At 43.0% G+C, this 20090-nt stretch overlaps 1 protein-coding gene across 1 annotated transcript in view; it reads left to right on the top strand.

Annotated features, from left to right (window-relative positions):
* The window catches only part of lamb2l (laminin, beta 2-like), a gene marked incomplete at its 5' end in the record, with an annotated part of 96719 nt that overhangs the window by 33680 nt on the left and 42949 nt on the right, over positions 1-20090 (top strand). The window contains 5 exons of the mRNA XM_084313313.1: positions 769-1000; positions 11217-11380; positions 14122-14346; positions 17158-17372; positions 19943-20039. Coding sequence (XP_084169439.1) covers positions 769-1000; positions 11217-11380; positions 14122-14346; positions 17158-17372; positions 19943-20039 — 933 coding nt within the window. The remainder of the gene's footprint in view (positions 1-768; positions 1001-11216; positions 11381-14121; positions 14347-17157; positions 17373-19942; positions 20040-20090) is intronic.

The following is a 20090-nucleotide window of genomic DNA, read 5'->3' as shown; positions in this document are numbered from 1 at the left end:
TATCATCACGTAATAATAATAATAATAATAACTTTATTTGTATAGCACTTTTCATACAGAAATTGCTGTTCAAAGTGCTTCACAACAATAATTTAAATTAATCTCCAAAGTTAAAGCATTAACTTTGACAGCCCTAATTATTTACCTATAATGTAAAACAGAAAACAAATGGCATCCATTAGCCACATGTACTATGCACACATAAAAGATCATTAGCAGCATAATCAGCGCATACAATGCAACGTACCGTTAGCCAGTTAGATCGCCCGCAGGGGCCTTTCTCATTACAGGCCTTTGGCTACGAGTGTCGCTTAACCCTTTCACTGCCACACGACAGAAGGTGAACCCTTTACTATCACACAACCGACGGCGATGCTCCATCATTAGCATCCGCGGCGCTAATGATGCTAACGATGGAGCATCGCCGTCGGTTGTGTGTGATAGTAAAGCGCTAAACCTTCTGTATTGTCACAGTGAAAGGGTTAACCGGCTGTCGTGTGGCAGTGAAAGGGTTAAATAGTGCGTTGTTGTCACGCCGACACTGAAGCAGCTCACCGGTCGGTCCACAGTCTCAGACGCACGTTCCTGTAAATGCCCACTAGGTGGCAGCAAACCAGATGATAAATAATACTCACAAAGAAATGTCACTGTAATAATAACAACAACGATAATAATGATTGTTTCTCTGTCGGAATAACGTATAGGATAATTCTCCAGTAATCAAATAAAATAAAATAAATCCCGGTCTCTCTCTCTCTCTCTCCCCAGCCTGTGACTGCCACTCGCAGGGCTCCCTGAGCCACCAGTGTGAGCCCGCGGGGGGCCAGTGTCCCTGCCGGCACGGAGCCACGGGGCGCCAGTGCTCCGAGTGTCAGCCCGGCCAGTGGGGCTTCCCCAGCTGCAGCCCCTGCCTCTGCAACGGCCACGCCGAGGCCTGCGAGCCACACACCGGGGAGTGCACCGCCTGCAGGGACCACACGGGGGGGCACCTCTGTGAACGGTGAGGGGGAGAGGGGGGGAGGGAGGGGGGAGGGAGGGAGGGAGGGAGGGAGGAGGGAGGGAGGGAGGGAGGGAGGGAGGGAGGGAGGGAGGGACCCCCACACCGGGGAGTGCACCGCCTGCAGGGACCACACGGGGGGGCACCTCTGTGAACGGTGAGGGGGAGAGGGGGGGGAGGGAGGGGGGAGGGAGGGAGAGAGGGAGGGACCCACACACCGGGGAGTGCACCGCCTGCAGGGACCACACGGGGGGGCACCTCTGTGAACGGTGAGGGGGAGAGGGGGGGGAGGGAGGGAGGGAGGGAGGGAGGGACCCACACACCGGGGAGTGCACCGCCTGCAGGGACCACACGGGGGGGCACCTCTGTGAACGGTGAGGGGAGAGGAGGGAGGGAGGGAGGGAGGGAGGGAGGGAGGGAGGGAGAGAGGGAGAGAGGGAGAGAGGGAGGGACCCACACACCGGGGAGTGCACCGCCTGCAGGGACCACACGGCGGGGCACCTCTGTGAACGGTGAGGGGGGGAGAGGGAGGGAGGGAGGGAGGGAGGGAGGGAGGGAGGGAGGGAGGGAGGGAGGGAGAGAGGGAGGGACCCACACACCGGGGAGTGCACCGCCTGCAGGGACCACACGGCGGGGCACCTCTGTGAACGGTGAGGGGGAGAGGGGGGAGGGAGGGAGGGAGGGAGGGAGGGAGGGAGGGAGGAGGGAGGGAGGGAGGGAGGGAGGGAGGGAGGGAGGGACCCACACACCGGGGAGTGCACCGCCTGCAGGGACCACACGGCGGGACACCTCTGTGAACGGTGAGGGGGAGAGGGGGGAGGGAGGGAGGGAGGGAGGGAGGGAGGGAGGGAGGGAGGGAGAGGAGGGAGGGAGGGAGGGAGGGAGGGAGGGAGGGAGGGAGGGAGGGAGGGAGGGACCCACACACCGGGGAGTGCACCGCCTGCAGGGACCACACGGCGGGGCACCTCTGTGAACGGTGAGGGGGAGGGGGGGGGGGGGGGAGGGAGGGAGGGAGGGAGGGAGGGAGGGAGGGAGGGGGAAAGGAGTGAGTGAGTGAGTGAGTGAGTGAGTGAGTGAGTGAGTGAGTGAGTGAGTGAGTGACTTGTGCTGCCTTTAACACTTTGAGTGCCAGCAGGGGGCGCACGATTTAGCGCTTGAGTGCCAACGCTCTACTCAATGAGAGGGCGAGCACATTTGCGAACGCATAAACTATATCTTAAATGATGGCTATGTGTCTAATACGCCCGTCGCTTATCAATGACTTGCTTCCAGTCAACATTGTCGAAACGGATTTTTTTATTTTTTTTTTATTTTTTTTTTAATCAGTACATTTCCGTTTTATACCATTTTGAAAAACGCTCGTTTTTGGAAATGTCCAGAAAAAAAGTGATTCTGCAGGAATCGCCCTTTAGTTGAATACACAAAACACGTTGTAATTTTTCGGCCTATTTATGAATCGTTTTCAAATAAACGCTTGATTATCGATAGTATATATGTACTTATGCACGCTAGAGAAGCGGGCTGAAAAATCGGTTCTCTTATTTCCTGATCAGCACACACACACACACACATACACACACACACACACACACACACACACACACACACACACACACACATACACACATATGGGACACGTTGATACATCTGTGAAAAAAGCTCTGATTATCCCAAGACTGGTAAAATAGATTCCTTACCTCAGATCAGATGTTCTCCAAAAAGATTATTCCAATTCCTGATCGCCATTCCAAATATCGATCGCGTTTATTGATCCAATGCTGGGTGCTCGAAAGACATATTCCACGCTGTTCTGAGGGACCACAAAGACTGCAATCGGCTCGGATTACATGCCTGACAAGTAAAATGTGGATTCCGGATTTTCTTTTCCCCAAGCGTTTTCATTCGCAGTCCAATCCAAAGGGTGCATTACCATCCGGGAGACGATAGGGGGCGGTATTTTCCCTGTTCGAGCTCAGAGAGAGTCCCAGTGGTAACGTGAGGCTAGATTGATGTTGGAAATCGCTAATAAAAAAATTAAGATTAATAACAAGATTTCTCGTCGTTGGCACTCAAAGTGTTAAATAACAGGGCATCTGCAGGGAATTAAAAAGCCTTGAAAAGTATTAAATTCATAATTCTCAATTCAAGTCCTTAAAAGGTATACTGTAGGGAAGTGAGGGAGGGGGAGGGAGGGAGGGAATGAATGATTGTTTTGTAAATAACTCTAGGCTTCAGACTATCAATCTCACTGTAATCACTCACACACAACACTCATGCAGCAACCGCTAAAACAAATCACTTAAACAAAATGTCACTTTAAAAAATAGAAAGTCACTTTAAGGGGAGACCTAAAATGAAATGTTCCTGATTTTGGGGCAATTATGAGATTTTTGTATAATGTTGCTCCTTTACATGTCTTCTTTCAAACTAGTGACATGAAAACATCAAAAAAACACATTTAGTTTCTTATTTTGCTTCATTTTGCATCCATAAATGTGCATATATTGAATGGGGTAGTGCCTCATTTGCATATATAAACATACAATTCTGAAAACTTGCAATATATTTTTTCTTAGTTTATATGTACATAACAAACTGGGAAAGTTTCATAGTGATATCTATTCAAATATTTTTTTTGCCTATTAGGGGGTACAAAATGAGATTTTATGAGTTTGTATTACACATAAAACAAAAAATCGCAATTTCTCTAGTACCTCCACACACCAAACTGGCCACGTTTCCTCCTATCCTACCACAACTTTTTGTTAGAGGATTTTTTGATATATCATATACATATATATCATATACAAAAAATGTATGCAAAAAATAGATTTTTTTATGACTAGGGGGTCATAAAAGGTTATAAATCCCTGTTCGGGTGGCATATCAAAAAATCCTCTAACAAAAAGTTTGTTTTTTAATGTAGTAACATGAAAAACCATGAGAAATATCTATATATCATAATTTTTTTTTAAATTTTGTTCGGGGTAACATGCAAAAAGGGGCCATGCAAAAAGGGGCAATTTTAAATAGACCACGCCCCTTTTTGGGTAATACAATTATGCGACCAAAAAATTGTAATAATTTTTTTTTTTTTACTATTCTAAACAATTAAGATGTTTGCAAATTATTTCATCCTTTATTATTATTTTTCCCTATCTAGGGGGGTGGTCTCCCCTTAAAGGAAGGAGGTACTAATAGTATAGTTTAGATACATTAAGAGTTAAAATAGTAAATTGTATATTGTATAGTAGTGTATATAGGAACCAGTTTCTCAGGAACTAGCATCTTTTTTATTTTATTTTTTATTTTTAACCATGTGTTATCTTGTGTTTTACATATTTAATTTTTTCTATGTTTATTTTTTTCTATGCCTATTTTTATTATTGTACTTTGCACAATCAATGCAGGCATGACCACCCGCATTTCACTGTATGCCCTGGTATGTATGTAACAAATAAACCTCTTGATTCTTGATTCTCCGGTTATGACACTTTACTGCCCCCTGTTGGCCAAGTGTGGTCGGTTTCTGAAGGGAATCTTCGCTGGGGTTGTCTAGTTCAGTGGTTCTCAAACTTTCTACACCAAGTACCACCTGAGAACGTAGCTGGCTCTCCAAGTACCACCATATGACCGGCGTTAAAATACAGTCTATTCAGCTATGCACAGTTCACGCAGGAGGCAAATGTATTCCTAATACCATTATTTATTGTTAACTTTTGTCAGACACAGCCACAATGTACAAAGGGATAGAACTAGCAAACGCTTCCACACAACTCATACAATGCAAGGGGCATTGAGAACATAATAACTAACATTCTCACATAGCAAGTGAGAAAATTAAGAACAACTGTATTTCAGCAAATGTACTTAATTCTCTCTCTATCTCTCTCTCTCTCTCTCTCTCTCACACACAGCAAGCAATTGTCCGCCATTCTCTCACACACACACACACACACACACACACACACACACACACACACACACACACACACACACACACACACACACACACACACACACACACACACACACACACACACACAATTATTTTGTTACAAAAACTTAATTTCCTGCATTCTGGTGCAGGAACTTTTGAATTTTTACCCTTTAAATGCCAGTGTTTGTGATGGGCATCACAAATTATTGTAAAAAATAAAATAAAACACATATTCAATACATTTTTGAATGTTTACCCTTTAAATGCCAGTTTGTGTGATGGCATCACAAATTATTGTTAAAAAACCCACAAAAAGTTAAATATTTACAATATATCAAATGCAAAGTACATTTTTCTGGGGGGGATTATTACAGGCTAGGCATGTGTCAATGATTAGCAGCAAAAAACAAAGCGGGGCTCGCAACTCATTAGTAGTTCCAAGGTGTTTCATTGACAAAAAGGCAGATGCAACGTTTCGACCCTTCTGGTCTTCTTCAACCTTGTTTAATCATCTTCCATTTATTAATTTGAAATATGATTATAGAATATCAGGCATAAAATGGTTATGCGATTAAAATGCGATTAATTAGATTCATTCATTACAAATCCTGTAATTAATTGGATAATTTTTTTTAATTGCCTGACAGCACTAATTATGACATCATACTGTGACATCACAAATGTTCTAGATTGTTCTATTATGACATCATACTGTGACATCACAAATGTTCTACAATGTTTTATTACGACATCATACTGTGACATCACAACGGAACATGTTTGAGTTCCATTTGAATAATATATGTATGGTAAGGCTGTCCCCGAAGCCTGTTTTTGGGATTCAAACTTCGTCAGGGTTCTTCGAACGGACGTTCGAACCTTCATTTTTTATTAAAAAAGTTAAATAATCATATATCCTCAAACTAAAAAAAATATCCCCCCCACCCCACCCCACCCCACCCCGGCATAGGCCTGAAAAGAAAAATAATTGAGCAAAGATTTCAACAAAGACCAGGGTTATGGAATAAGAGTCTGTTCATGCCACTTAGTATCCCATTTAAGTAACTTTTCATATTTGCGCCATAAAGATATGGCATGCGCTATTATCAGACCATAACGTAATCTACACTGCTTTAGTGAAATATCTGTGAAGACAATGTTGGCAAGATTAGTAACAGGCTGCAGTTCACTTGCTATCCATAGCTAAAAATTGCACAGGGCAGCCACAGCGTTATTAGACTGTCAAAATGGTTTTACCAAATTACCATCGGATTTAAAATATACAGTCTGGTTCATAAATATTTGGACATGAACACGGATTTTCATAATTCTGGCTCTCTACACCACCACAATGGATTTGAAATGAAACAATCAAGACATGCTTTAAGTACAGGCTCTCAGCCTGTTAAAATGATTTCTATATTTCTAGATGTGCCTTTTTAAGGGACCTGTTCCATGGCTAGGTGTGTTATTCCCTCGTTATTTAATTTACAAGGAGGAGATAAAATGATGGATAAAATAATCAGTGAAGCAAGCCATTATTAGGCATTAAAATGAGGTGTGGCTAAATCAACCGTTTGCATCATTCTTAAAAAGAAAGAACGCACTGGTGAGCTCGGCAACACCAAAAGACCCAGAAGACCACAGAAAATAATAATAATAACTTTATTTGGGGGCGCCTTTCAAGACACCGTACAGGTCATAAAAACAAAGCAAGACAGTCAAAGTAAAAAATAGTGGTCTTGGCAAGTTAGAAAACAAACAAACAAACTACAAAAAAGGTGGGATTTCTATCCTTTCCTCCACACCAGCGTACAGGCTCCTGGCTCAGGTGAAGCAGTGATCCATGTGGTTCAGCAGCTCCACACCAGCGTACAGGCTCCTGGCTCAGGTGAAGCAGTGATCCATGTGGTTCAGCAGCTCCTGGCTCGGGCGAAGCAGTCATCCATGTGGTTCAGCAGCTCTCGGTACTCGCTGGTGGGGTACAAGGCGGCTGGGTACGAGGCGTGACACTTTGGACACTCCAGGAAGCTCGTCTCCAGGAGGTTACCCACTTTAGAGGAGGAGGGGCTGAGGGGGTCAAACTCCAGCCTGTTGTAGGAGCTGGGCTCGGAGAAGGAGGAGGGGCTGAGGGGGTCAAACTCAGCTGGGCTCGGAGAAGGAGGAGGGGCTGAGGGGGTCAAACTCCGCCTGTTGTAGGAGCTGGGCTCGGAGAAGGAGGAGGGGCTGAGGGGGTCAAACTCCAGCCTGTTGTAGGAGCTGGGCTCGGAGAAGGAGGAGGGGCTGAGGGGGTCAAACTCCAGCCTGTTGTAGGAGCTGGGCTCGGAGAAGGAGGAGGGGCTGAGGGGGTCAAACTCCAGCCTGTTGTAGGAGCTGGGCTCGGAGAAGGAGGAGGGGCTGAGGGGGTCAAACTCCAGCCTGTTGTAGGAGCTGGGCTCGGAGAAGGAGGAGGGGCTGAGGGGGTCAAACTCCAGCCTGTTGTAGGAGCTGGGCTCGGAGAAGGAGGAGGGGCTGAGGGGGTCAAACTCCAGCCTGTTGTAGGAGCTGGGCTCGGAGAAGGAGGAGGGGCTGAGGGGGTCAAACTCCAGCCTGTTGTAGGAGCTGGGCTCGGAGAAGCGACTGCTCGGGTGCTGCTTTGCCGCCTCCAGCCTGCTGATTTGGTCGCGGCCCGCCTTGAGTAGCTCTTTCAGACCCTTACGCAACTGGTGCAGCGCGATCCTCTCATCCTCACAGTCCTTAGCGGAGAGCTGCTGCTGCTGCAGCTCAGCAGACCTCTTCCTCTCCTCCTCCAGCCTGACAACCTGGGCATTGTTTGAAATTAATGGTGGGGATGGCACGGCGGCCGGCTGGTTCTTGAGGTTCTGGGTCCACTCAGAGAGGTCTGGGTACAACCTGTCTCTCTGCTCCACCACCGCCTCTCCTCTCCTGGCAGACAGATTTTTTGAGATCTTCATTTTCTTCTTGTGAACAATACGAACTTCTGAGAGAATTGTTGAATATATATATAGGACACAAATGTTCTAGAATGTTCTATTATGACATCATACTGTGACATAACAAATGTTCTAGAATGTTCTATTATGACATCATACTGTGACATCACAAATGTTCTAGAATGTTCTATTATGACATCATACTGTGACATCACTAATGTTCTAGAATGTTCTATTAGGACATCATACTGTGACATCACACATGTTCTAGAATGTTCTATTATGACATCATACTGTGACATAACAAAAGTTCTAGAATGTTCTATTATGACATCATACTGTGACATCACAAATGTTCTAGAATGTTCTATTATGACATCATACTGTGACATAACAAAAGTTCTAGAATGTTCTATTATGACATACTGTGACATAACAAATGTTCTAGAATGTTCTATTATGACATCATACTGTGACATCACAAATGTTCTAGAATGTTCTATTATGACATCATACTGTGACATCACAAAAGTTCTAGAATGTTCTATTATGACATCATACTGTGACATCACAAATGTTCTAGAATGTTCTATTATGACATCATACTGTGACATCACAAATGTTCTAGAATGTTCTATTAGGACATCATACTGTGACATCACAAATGTTCTAGAATGTTCTATTAGGACATCATACTGTGACATCACTAATGTTCTAGAATGTTCTATTAGGACTAGGGCTGTCAGTTTATCGTGTTAATTAGATTAATTAATTACACAGCAAATTATCGCGTTATGAAAATTAACTCAAAATTAATTACTTTTTTTTCTTTTCTTTTTTTTACTACTTTTTATCTCATTCATTCCATAAGAATGTAGAATACACATTTACAGATTTTTTTTTAATATGGTCCATTTGCATGTTCTTGGTATCTGATTCTAGGGACATCTATGAATCTCAGGGAATGTATTCCCAGTGTCAGAAATACTGTGGGCTAGATCCACAAAGAATGGATTACACGGTGCAAGTTGCACCCTTACTTACAATTCATTATCAATTGAAAATGGGGGACCCTGATGTAAACAAGACGAAAGTCTTTCTCTGGTCTGCATTCCCTTAACAATTGTGTGTATTGAGCCGTACTGTATTGTACCCATTCTGCAATCTGTTGATAACATTTTCATTCAATCAATCAATCTGCGTGGTGATTGATTGAATGAGAATTTTATTTTGAGTAAATTGTAATGAACCAAATGAGAATATCAATACATTTTTTGTATCTTTGACTGTGAATAACACCATGCTCAAATTGACCAGACCTGAAAAATCTAAGCAAATTAATAAATGGAAGATGATTAAACAAGGTTTTGTAGATACAGTACTGAATTCTGCCATGCAATTTGAAATATGATTATAGAATATCAGGCATAAAACTGTTATGCGATTAAAATGCGATTAATTAGATTAATTAATTACAAATCCTGTAATTAATTGGATACATTTTTTTAATTGCCTGACAGCACTAATTAGGACATCATACTGTGACATCACAAATGTTCTAGATTGTTCTATTATGACATCATACTGTGACATCACAAATGTTCTACAATGTTCTATTACGACATCATACTGTGACATCACAAATGTTCTAGAATGTTCTATTACGACATCATACTGTGACATCACAACGGAACATGTTTGAGTTCCATTTGAATAATATATGTATGGTAAGGCTGTCCCCGAAGCCTGTTTTTGGGATTCAAACTTCGTCAGGGTTCTTCGAACGGACGTTCGAACCTTCATTTTTTATTAAAAAAGTTAAATAATCATATATCCTCAAACTAAAAAAAATAACCCCCCCACCCCACCCCACCCCGGCATAGGCCTGAAAAGAAAAATAATTGAGCAAAGATTTCAACAAAGACCAGGGTTATGGAATAAGAGTCTGTTCATGCCACTTAGTATCCCATTTAAGTAACTTTTCATATTTGCGCCATAAAGATATGGCATGCGCTATTATCAGACCATAACGTAATCTACACTGCTTTAGTGAAATATCTGTGAAGACAATGTTGGCAAGATTAGTAACAGGCTGCAGTTCACTTGCTATCCATCTGCCTTTTTGTCAATTAAACACCTTGGAACTACTAATGAGTTGCGAGCCCCGCTTTGTTTTATGTATTACTGTTTTTACAGTTTGGCTCAGCACCAACAAACGGAGGATGTGTGTTATTTATTTTTTCTGAATGATTAGCAGCAACACATATTTTGATGGGTTTTTTGTAATGTCAGATTTAACACCAACTCTTTTCAGAAAAGTGGGAGTATTTCATTTTTTATCTGACATTACAAGAAATCTAAAAATAAATGGTTATGATCAGGGCTGAAGTTGAATTAAAGATTTATGTTTAGACTGCATTACTCTCTGTCACAGTGATCTCCTGGTTGTTCCCCACTTAGATTATCTAACTATCGCCAGAAACACTGGCCTGGCCTGCTTCTAAATTCAGTGGCCTGACTGCAATTTTTTTTAAGCTTTTTAAGCTTTTTTGGAAATGTTTTCAAGTACCACCAGCAGTACCACTAGTGGTACGCGTACCACAGTTTGAGAACCACTGGTCTAGTTAGTATATACATCAGTCTAACACAGTCATAATAAGATATTAACCAATGAACTTCAAAAGGCTCAGCACATAAATTGATGCAAGTCAACAACCGTTGGGACAATCCTCACCAAATTTGCAGGATATGTCCAGACAACTACCCGAAACATACCCCAACAATACCATTCAAATCGACCACTAGGGGGAACTACAAATGTACAAAATGTGCGTGGAATGATTTAATGAATAACAGAAATCGGATTTTATTTCAAGTTTTTTGTATCCAATCATTACAAAACTTGCAGGAAATGTTTCATAACACTGCTGAACCGTGTGTGTGTGAACTTATTTTGAAATCCTGATGATCAATATTGGCTGCGGCTATATTCATGAATGTTTTTTGGAAATAATAACAATACCTCTGTCCTTTTTTCTGCATCCACAGACACATACAGTATCCAATCCAATCCAATCCACTTTATTTACAAAGCACATTTAAAAACAACAAAGTTGACCAAAGTGCTGTACAAGTCCCACAACATAAGATAAAACATAAAAAAAAGATAAAAGCACACAATAAAAAACATATACAAAATGTCACATAAAAAAGGCAGGTCTCTCAAAAAAATAACGGTTTAAAAACCAAAAGCCAGAGCAAATAAATGTGTTTTGAGGCGTGACTTAAACAGGCCGCCTTGTTTATGGTTTGATTCATCATAATAATGATGAGTATCTCTCCCCAGGTGTGTGGATGGGTTCTTTGGGAACCCGGTGCTGGGCTCGGGGGAACACTGTCGCCCCTGTCCCTGTCCTGGGACCCCCGGGAGCGGTCACTTCAACGGGGACTCCTGTCACGCCGACCACGCCTCCAACCAGATCCTCTGTAACTGCAGGCCGGGATACAGCGGTCAGTCCAGCAGCCTCTAGTTTCTACTGATGTATACTAGGGCTGCACGATGAATCGAAAGAAAATCTCGATGCACTCTCATTTCTAAATTATGACGATTTTTTTAATAAAAAAAATATACAATTATTATTTTCTTTTACTTAACTTTTTTAAATGCTGACGATTCTGACTTGAGTTCTTTTGTATGTTACAAGATACTTTTAAGTTTTTGTTATGTTTAAGTTTAAGTCAAGCACTTTGATATGTTATGTTGTCTGTCTAACACATTGAGTGCCACGCCCCTCCCGGGAAGTGCATCTGGCCTTGCCATCCATTAACCCCATGTAAACGCTCACCTTGTTTGTAGAGCTAAACCTATATTTTATATTATAGCTATGGGTCTAATAACACTGTAGATTGTCAGTGAGTTGCTTCCAGTCAACGTGCAAAAAACAGATCATTTTTTCATCCGTACATTTTCGTTTTATACCGTTTTGAATATGAATATAGTTTGGGTGCTTCCGAGTAATTCCAGGAAAAAGACGCGAAAATAGCGTTTTAGTGGAATCCACTTATCACGTTGTAATTTTTCGCCTGATTATCGAATCTTCCTGAAATCAACGCTAGATTATCACTATTATGTCTCCTCGTGCATACCCCCCCCCCCCCAACGGTAAACAGCCACACACAGCACACACATACAGCTTCAATCGCGGTAGAAAAAATATCAGATCAACGCAAGATTGTATATAGAGTCCTTACCTGGTCTCTGATGTAATGCAAAAAAAATAATCCAATTATCTGATCGCCATTCCAGTTATCCACAGCGATCCTGTCTCTGACGTTATTGGGCATTGCACATGAACGGGCGGGCGGGGTCAGTTGTCCAAGCGGGCGGTATAAGACCATCTGCCAGCTCAGACACATTCAGTGCAGCATGCACAAGGTGCCCCGCTGAATTATGAATGGCAATAGCAAATAAAAGAAATACCATGAGAAAAACATAGATCTACGTTTCCGGCACTCAACCGTCGGGCGACAGAAACGTAGTTCGACGTTAACGGCACCCAAAGGGTTAAGAAGGAGTGCAATAAATTATTTTATTGAAAAAATAAGAATTGTGCGAGAGAATCGTGATCTCAATTCTTAGAGAGAAAAATCGTGATTCACATTTTAGCAAGAATCGTGCAGCCCTTATGTATATATATATAATATACAGTGTGTATACAGTCCAATAGCCTCTAGTCTAGTTTCTACTGATGTATATATATAATATACAGTGTGTATACAGTCCAATAGCCTCTAGTTTCTACTGATATATACAGTATGCAATTTAAAAAAAGAAAAATCAGGTTGAGGTTGTGCACTTTCTCCATGCGTGAACGTTATTGATGACGCTACTGATCCTCAAAAGGTGCTTCTCACTGCATCCACACGCACACTTTAAACATCCACCTTAACACATTGTCTGCCATACAGTTTGCCCATCTTATACCACTCTCTGCCAGCGCTGTAAGCCTATGGAGTCGCTCACCTTCTTTGCAGGGCTATAACTTTTTAAATATTATAGCTATATCGACATTACTATGGTCCATTCAACATCAGGTATCTATCGTTCCGGATGTGGGAACGTTATATTTTTCCATTCATACATTGTCGTGTTAGTACCGTCTTGAATATAAGCATGTTTTTAGAGTGTGGAGCAGTAATTCCTTGAACGTGAGTTATAGGCCCAGACACATATTATACATAATAGATTGGCGTTTCGTTCCTATACACGCTATATTAAAAAATTCAAATGCATATGATCGCTATACATTATGCTCCATCATGCGTGAAGGAAAGGGGGGGGGGGGGGTCATTTATGATTCCTTGATTGTCAGTAATGGCTTTCTTTAGTACGACATCATACGTTGATCAGATGGATTGGAATGAAATAAATGCACAATCAAGCTGGAATTAACGTTAGATTCCTCTTACCTGTGGCCGATGAGTCTGGAGAAAAGAAATTCCAATTATTTGATTTCGATCTGCTAGATCCATTTTCCGTTTGTACGACGCAATAAACGCCGAAAGCATATTAATTATTGCGTCTCGAAAGCGATCCAATGCACTCGAGGTGTTTGTCTGGATCCACGTAACAAGATAGCTCTGCCGGAACTTTCCCCCCGATGCACAGAGCGCCACATCCGGTTTAGAGTGGAGTGCAACTCGCCCGAAATCCACCAGGCGGCGGTATTGAGGCGTTGCACTATCAGACAGAGTCCAGCTGGCTCCCGGAGGATGGATCCTGGATGAATTATGAATGCCAATAGCGAATAAAGGAAATAACGATCATAAAAACGAGTAAACTCGTTGTTGGCGTTATTAGATTGGCGGGCAATAACGAGTAAACTCGTTGTTGGCGCAGGATGTGTTAACCTTATTAACGCTACATCATATTTGATCTATTTATTACTAAAAGATTTGCACTACATCTATACGTGACAAATAAAACCAAACTTGAACTTGATCCTCCCCCTCAAATGTATATATTCTCTTTAAAAAAACGCTGTCTGTATATAAACAGTACTGTATATCTGTATATCTGTATGTCATAAATGTTATGAATTGAAAATGGGGGACCCTGATGTAAACAAGATGAAAGTCTTTCTCTGGTCTGCATTGAGTTGTACTGTATTGTACCCATTCTGCAATCTGTTAATAAAATGTTCAATCAATCAATCAATCCCGCCTCTCTCCCCTCGCCGACGACCAACCAGGCTCCCGCTGTGACCGCTGTGCCCCCGGTTACCACGGCGACCCGGAGCGTCCCGGCGGGCAGTGCCTCCCGTGCGAGTGCAGCGGCAACATCGACACGCAGGACCCCGAGGCGTGCGACGCCCGGACCGGCCGCTGCCTGAGGTGCCTGCATCAGACCGACGGGCCCGCCTGCGCCCACTGCAAGCACGGTTACTACGGCAACGCCCTGGCCCAGGACTGCAGGCGTGAGTGACGACGGGCGGCCTTTTTTTTATACTTCAAGTTTCAAGTTTCTTTAATAGTTGTCATACAGAAGTACAGAATACTTTCATACAAAATGCTTCTTACTGTTACGCTCCAGAGACTGTGCTAGACAAGATAGTATCAAATAACATAGTATAGCATGTAGTTTAGAAGAAGAAAATGAGGTCACAGTGTTCGGTATAGACATATGTACAATGTTCTGAGTTACCATATAATATACAATACTATGCAGTGTACTAATGTACAGTACTATATAGTGCAAAGCAGAAATGGGATGAGGTACAATTTAGGTACAATTTACAGTAAGGTGTACGAGTTGTAGTGCAATCCTTCATCAATAAATATAAAGTGTGGGGAGTGGGTGCTACAGTGTGTTTGTTTAAAGTGGGTGTGTGCTATAAAGTGTGTGGAGTGGGTGCTACAGTGTGTTTGTTTAAAGTGAGTGTGTGCGTGTGGATGTGTGTGCTATGTGCGTTTGGTGGTTGTTGTTGTGTAGTGTTCATTCATTGTTCGTTTAGCAGCCTGATGGCCTGGGGATAGAAGCTTCTTCTGAGTCTTTCTGTGCTCGCCTTGAGACTCCGGTATCGCTTGCCTGACCGCAGCAGTTCAAAGAGGCAGTTGTTCGGGTGACTGGAGTCTTTAATGATTCTCTTAGCCTTGCCCTTGCAACGCTTGTTGTAAATGTTCTGGAGGGTGGGGAGCCCCCCTCCAATTGTGCGTTCGGCTGAACGTGTCACTCTTTGTAGTCTGCTTCGGTCTTGTGCAGTGCTATTCCCAAACCAGGAGGTGATGTTGCCGGTCAAGATGCTCTCTATTGTACATGAGTAGAAGTTCTTAAGGATCTTCTGACTGACTTGGAACTTCCTTAGGCGCCTGAGGAAGTAGAGGCGTTGTCGTGCCTTCTTCACAACACTGTCAATGTGTGTGGTCCATGTCAAGTCCTCGGATATGTAGGCTCCGAGGTACTTAAAGCTGTTGACTCTCTCAACCGGTGCCCCGTCGATGCTGAGGGGGCTGTAGTCCTTGACCCCCGACCTCCTGAAGTCCACAATCATCTCCTTTGTTTTGCTGACGTTCAGGGAGAGGCTGTTTTCCTGGCACCATCCCGCCAGGACCTTGACCTCTTCCAGGTAGGCCCTCTCGTCGTTGGCAGAGATCAGGCCCACCACCACTGTGTCGTCAGCAAATTTGATGATTGTATTGCTACTCCGCTGAGCCACACAGTCGTGTGTGTACAGGGAGTAGAGGAGGGGACTCAGAACACAGCCCTGGGGGGCCCCTATGTTGAGGGTGATGGATGAGGAGGTGCAGTTGCCTGCTCTCACCACCTGGGGTCTGCCAGTCAGGAAGTCCAAGACCCACTGGGTCTTTTTCAGTTTTATGTAAACAAGAACAGACATAGGAGGAGACAAAACAAAAATAAACAGAAATAACTAAACTAAAAAGACTGCCTGACAGAAAAATTATAAAACAACAGCGTGACTTATTATTATTATTATTATACAGGGGTGTCGGAGGCCTTTTTAACCGGCCGGTTTTCAGATCCGTTTTCCCCGTTAACACTTTGAGTGCCAGCCACGAGAAATCTCGTTAGTCCATGCCATGCGTTGAGTGCCAAGAACGAGAAAACTTGTTATTTAATCGTTCTTTTTTTTTATTATCGATTTCCATTCATTTTTCATCAATCTAGCCTCACGTTACCATTGGGGATCTATCTGAGCTTGAACAGGGAAAATACCGCCTCCTATCGTCTCTCCGGATGGTACTGCACCCATTGGATTGGACTGAATGAAATGGATGGGGGAAAAAAAGAGTCCGGAATCCACATTTGACTTGTCAGGCATGTAACCGGAGACGATCCCATTCATTGCCGACCATCAGAACAGCGTGGAATATGTGTTTCCAGTACCCAGCGTTGGATCAATAAACACGATCGATATTTGGAATGGCAATCAGGAATTGGAATAATCTTTTTGGAGAACATCTGATCCGAGGTAAGAAATCTATTTTACCAGTCTTGGGATAATCAGAGTTTTTTTCACCTATATCTCAGCGTGTCCCATATGTGTGTATGTGTGTGTGTGTGTGTGTGCTGATCAGGAAATAAGAGAATCGATTTTTCAGCCCGCTTCTCTAGCGTGCATAAGTACACATATACTATCGATAATCTAGCGTTTATTTGAAAACGATTCATAAATAGGCCAAAAAATTACAACGTGTTTTGTGTATTCCACTAAAGCGTGATTCCTGCAGAATCACCTTTTTTTTCTGGAAGTTTCCAAAAACGAATGTTTTTCAAAATGGTATAAAACGGAAATGTACCGATTAAAAAACAATCCGTTTCGACAATGTTGACTGCAAACAAGTCATTGATAAGCGACGGGCGTATTAGACACATAGCCATAATTTAAGATATAGTTTATGCGTTCGCAAATGTGCTCACCCTCCCATTGACTACAGCGCTGGCACTCAAGCGCTAAATCGTGCGCCCCCTGCTGGCACTCAAAGCAACGTTTTGGATGAAAGCGTCTCGATTGTTGTCGTTCGTCGTTGTGAGTTACTGAAGCACACCTCGTTTACTTTTACTCACAAGTATATATTCAGATTCAAGTTTTTTATTGCCTATATTTTATTGTAACGTATAATATAACCATACAGACCCTCATCTGCACCTTTGTTTACGCTGTTTATTTTCATGTTTTTATATTCAGATCAAATTTTACGGCCTATAATTCGCACGAAACCCACGGATGCTTGTGTAACGGATGGCACGCCTGCTCTCTCTCCCCCAGGCTGCACCTGCGTGACGGCTGGCACCCTCCACTCCCGCTGCAGCGACGGCGAGTGCCACTGTGAGCGGCAGACGGGCGCGTGCCCCTGCAGGGAGAGCGTGACGGGACACAACTGTGACCAGTGTGCCCCCAACCACTGGAACTACGGGCAGGAGGGCGGCTGCGAGCCCTGCGGCTGCCACCCCCACCACGCCCTGGGCACCCACTGCAACCTGGTAGGACCGGAAACATGTGTATTTCAAACCGATGATGTCTGTACTTTATATTTTATGCCTGTATTTTTTATTTATTTTTTACTGCTGTGAAGCACTTTGAACTGCAATTTCTGTCTGAAAAGTGATATAAAAATAGTTTATTATTATTAGGGATGCTCGATATTGGATTTTTTACCGATACCGATATACCGATATTGTCCAACTCTTAATTTCCGATACCGATATCAACCAATACCGATATATGCAGGGTTCCCCCCCCCCCAAAAAAATGGAATAATTTCAGGTAATTAACATTAAATATCTCTTGTTGTGGAATTAACACAACATTATGCATACTTTTGATAAATAAAATCAGAATTTGTTCTTGCTTGCCTGGGTAAATAAAGGTTATAGAAATGTAAAAAAAAATATATAATAATAATTTTTTTTGAAAACCGATACCGATATTTTCCGATATCACATTTTAATGCCGATATCGGCCGATAATATCGGACATCCCTAATTATTATTATTCTGGAACTCTTGTTAAAATAATTTACATTCACGTTTACATTTAGTCGTTTAGCCGACGCTTTTATCCAAAGCGACTTACAGATTGTGTTACAACAAGTCAGCAGGGAGGGTACAGCTAAGCTAAGGGTCAGTGGCGTCGTTCGTCAAATACGTTACACCCCCTGACTGCCACCCTCACCACCCCCTGGGCGGGCACCCACTGCAACCTGGTAGGACCAGCTGAGAAACATTCTGGAACTCTTTTGCTAAAACCATTTACATTTAGTCGTTTAGCCGACGCTTTTATCCAAAAGCGACTTATAGATTGTGTTACAACAAGTCAGCCGGAAGGGTACAACTTAGGCAGCTAAGGGTCGGTGCGTGGCATTGTTTTGTGTCAAATAAGTGTTGAACTTGAGCGTTACACAAGTATAGAAGCATAGTAGTATAGACTATGGGCTGTCAAAATTAATGCTTTAATTTTGGAGATTAATTTAAATTATTTAAAGCATTCAAATAAATTAATCTAGATTAATCTATGGAGTGAAAAATCTTCAATCTTAGCGCCGCGGATATAAGAGAGAGGTCTAGCCGAGTCAATGTTGATGGTTTTGTTGAACATTTGTATTTCACAGGAGAGAAACTGTATTCAAAGAAAGCTATTGAAAGAGTCTTTGAATCTAAATATACTTTCTTTGTGTTGATTTTACATTAATTCCATGATTTTACTCAAGTAAATATCTGTTACAAGCTTCGGTTTTAAGTAGAACAATGCTATTTTTAATCTAGATTCATTACAGAAAATTGAGAGATTAATTAGTAAATTAAATTAAATTAAAGTACATTAATTATCTATTGACAGCACTAGTATAGACATATTAGCAGGATAGGTAGTAGTATAAGTATAGTAGGTACATAATAATAAAGACAGTATGATTTTTTTTATTTTAGATATTGTTTGAAGAAGTGTGTTTCTAGTCTACAGCGATATATTCTATTTTCCACTGCATGTTCTTTTATATGCCTCATAAGCAAAGTGGTCCTCTGTGTGTGTGTGTGTGTGTGTGTGTGTGTGTGTGTGTGTGTGTGTGTGTGTGTGTGTGTGTGTGTGTGTGTGTGTGTGTGTGTGTGTGTGTGTGTGTGTGTGTGTGTGTGTGTGTGTGTGTGTGTGTGTGTGTGTGTGTGTGTGTGTGTGTGTGTGTGTGTGTGTGTGTGTGTGTGTGTGTGTGTGTGTGTGTGTGTGTGTGTGTGTGTGTGTGTGTGTGTGTGTGTGTGTGTGTGTGTGTGTGTGTGTGTGTGTGTGTGTGTGTGTGTGTGTGTGTGTGTGTGTGTGTGTGTGTGTGTGTGTGTGTGTGTGTGTGTGTGTGTGTGTGTGTGTGTGTGTGTGTGTGTGTGTGTGTGTGTGTGTGTGTGTGTGTGTGTGTGTGTGTGTGTGTGTGTGTGTGTGTGTGTGTGTGTGTGTGTGTGTGTGTGTGTGTGTGTGTGTGTGTGTGTGTGTGTGTGTGTGTGTGTGTGTGTGTGTGTGTGTGTGTGTGTGTGTGTGTGTGTGTGTGTGTGTGTGTGTGTGTGTGTGTGTGTGTGTGTGTGTGTGTGTGTGTGTGTGTGTGTGTGTGTGTGTGTGTGTGTGTGTGTGTGTGTGTGTGTGTGTGTGTGTGTGTGTGTGTGTGTGTGTGTGTGTGTGTGTGTGTGTGTGTGTGTGTGTGTGTGTGTGTGTGTGTGTGTGTGTGTGTGTGTGTGTGTGTGTGTGTGTGTGTGTGTGTGTGTGTGTGTGTGTGTGTGTGTGTGTGTGTGTGTGTGTGTGTGTGTGTGTGTGTGTGTGTGTGTGTGTGTGTGTGTGTGTGTGTGTGTGTGTGTGTGTGTGTGTGTGTGTGTGTGTGTGTGTGTGTGTGTGTGTGTGTGTGTGTGTGTGTGTGTGTGTGTGTGTGTGTGTGTGTGTGTGTGTGTGTGTGTGTGTGTGTGTGTGTGTGTGTGTGTGTGTGTGTGTGTGTGTGTGTGTGTGTGTGTGTGTGTGTGTGTGTGTGTGTGTGTGTGTGTGTGTGTGTGTGTGTGTGTGTGTGTGTGTGTGTGTGTGTGTGTAGTTCTCAGGCCAGTGCCACTGTCGTCCAGGTTTCGGGGGCAAAAGGTGCACTGAGTGTGAGCAGTTCCACTGGGGAGATCCACAGGTTCAGTGCAAAGGTATATTCACAGCTTACGCCTCACACTCACCCACTCACTCACTCACCCACT

This window comes from Notolepis coatsorum (genome assembly GCF_963971535.1).
Source record: "Notolepis coatsorum genome assembly, chromosome: 4".
Lineage (NCBI taxonomy): Eukaryota > Metazoa > Chordata > Actinopteri > Aulopiformes > Paralepididae > Notolepis > Notolepis coatsorum.
The sequence above is the reverse complement of the archived record's forward strand: the minus strand, read 5'-3'. Positions and strand labels throughout refer to the sequence as shown.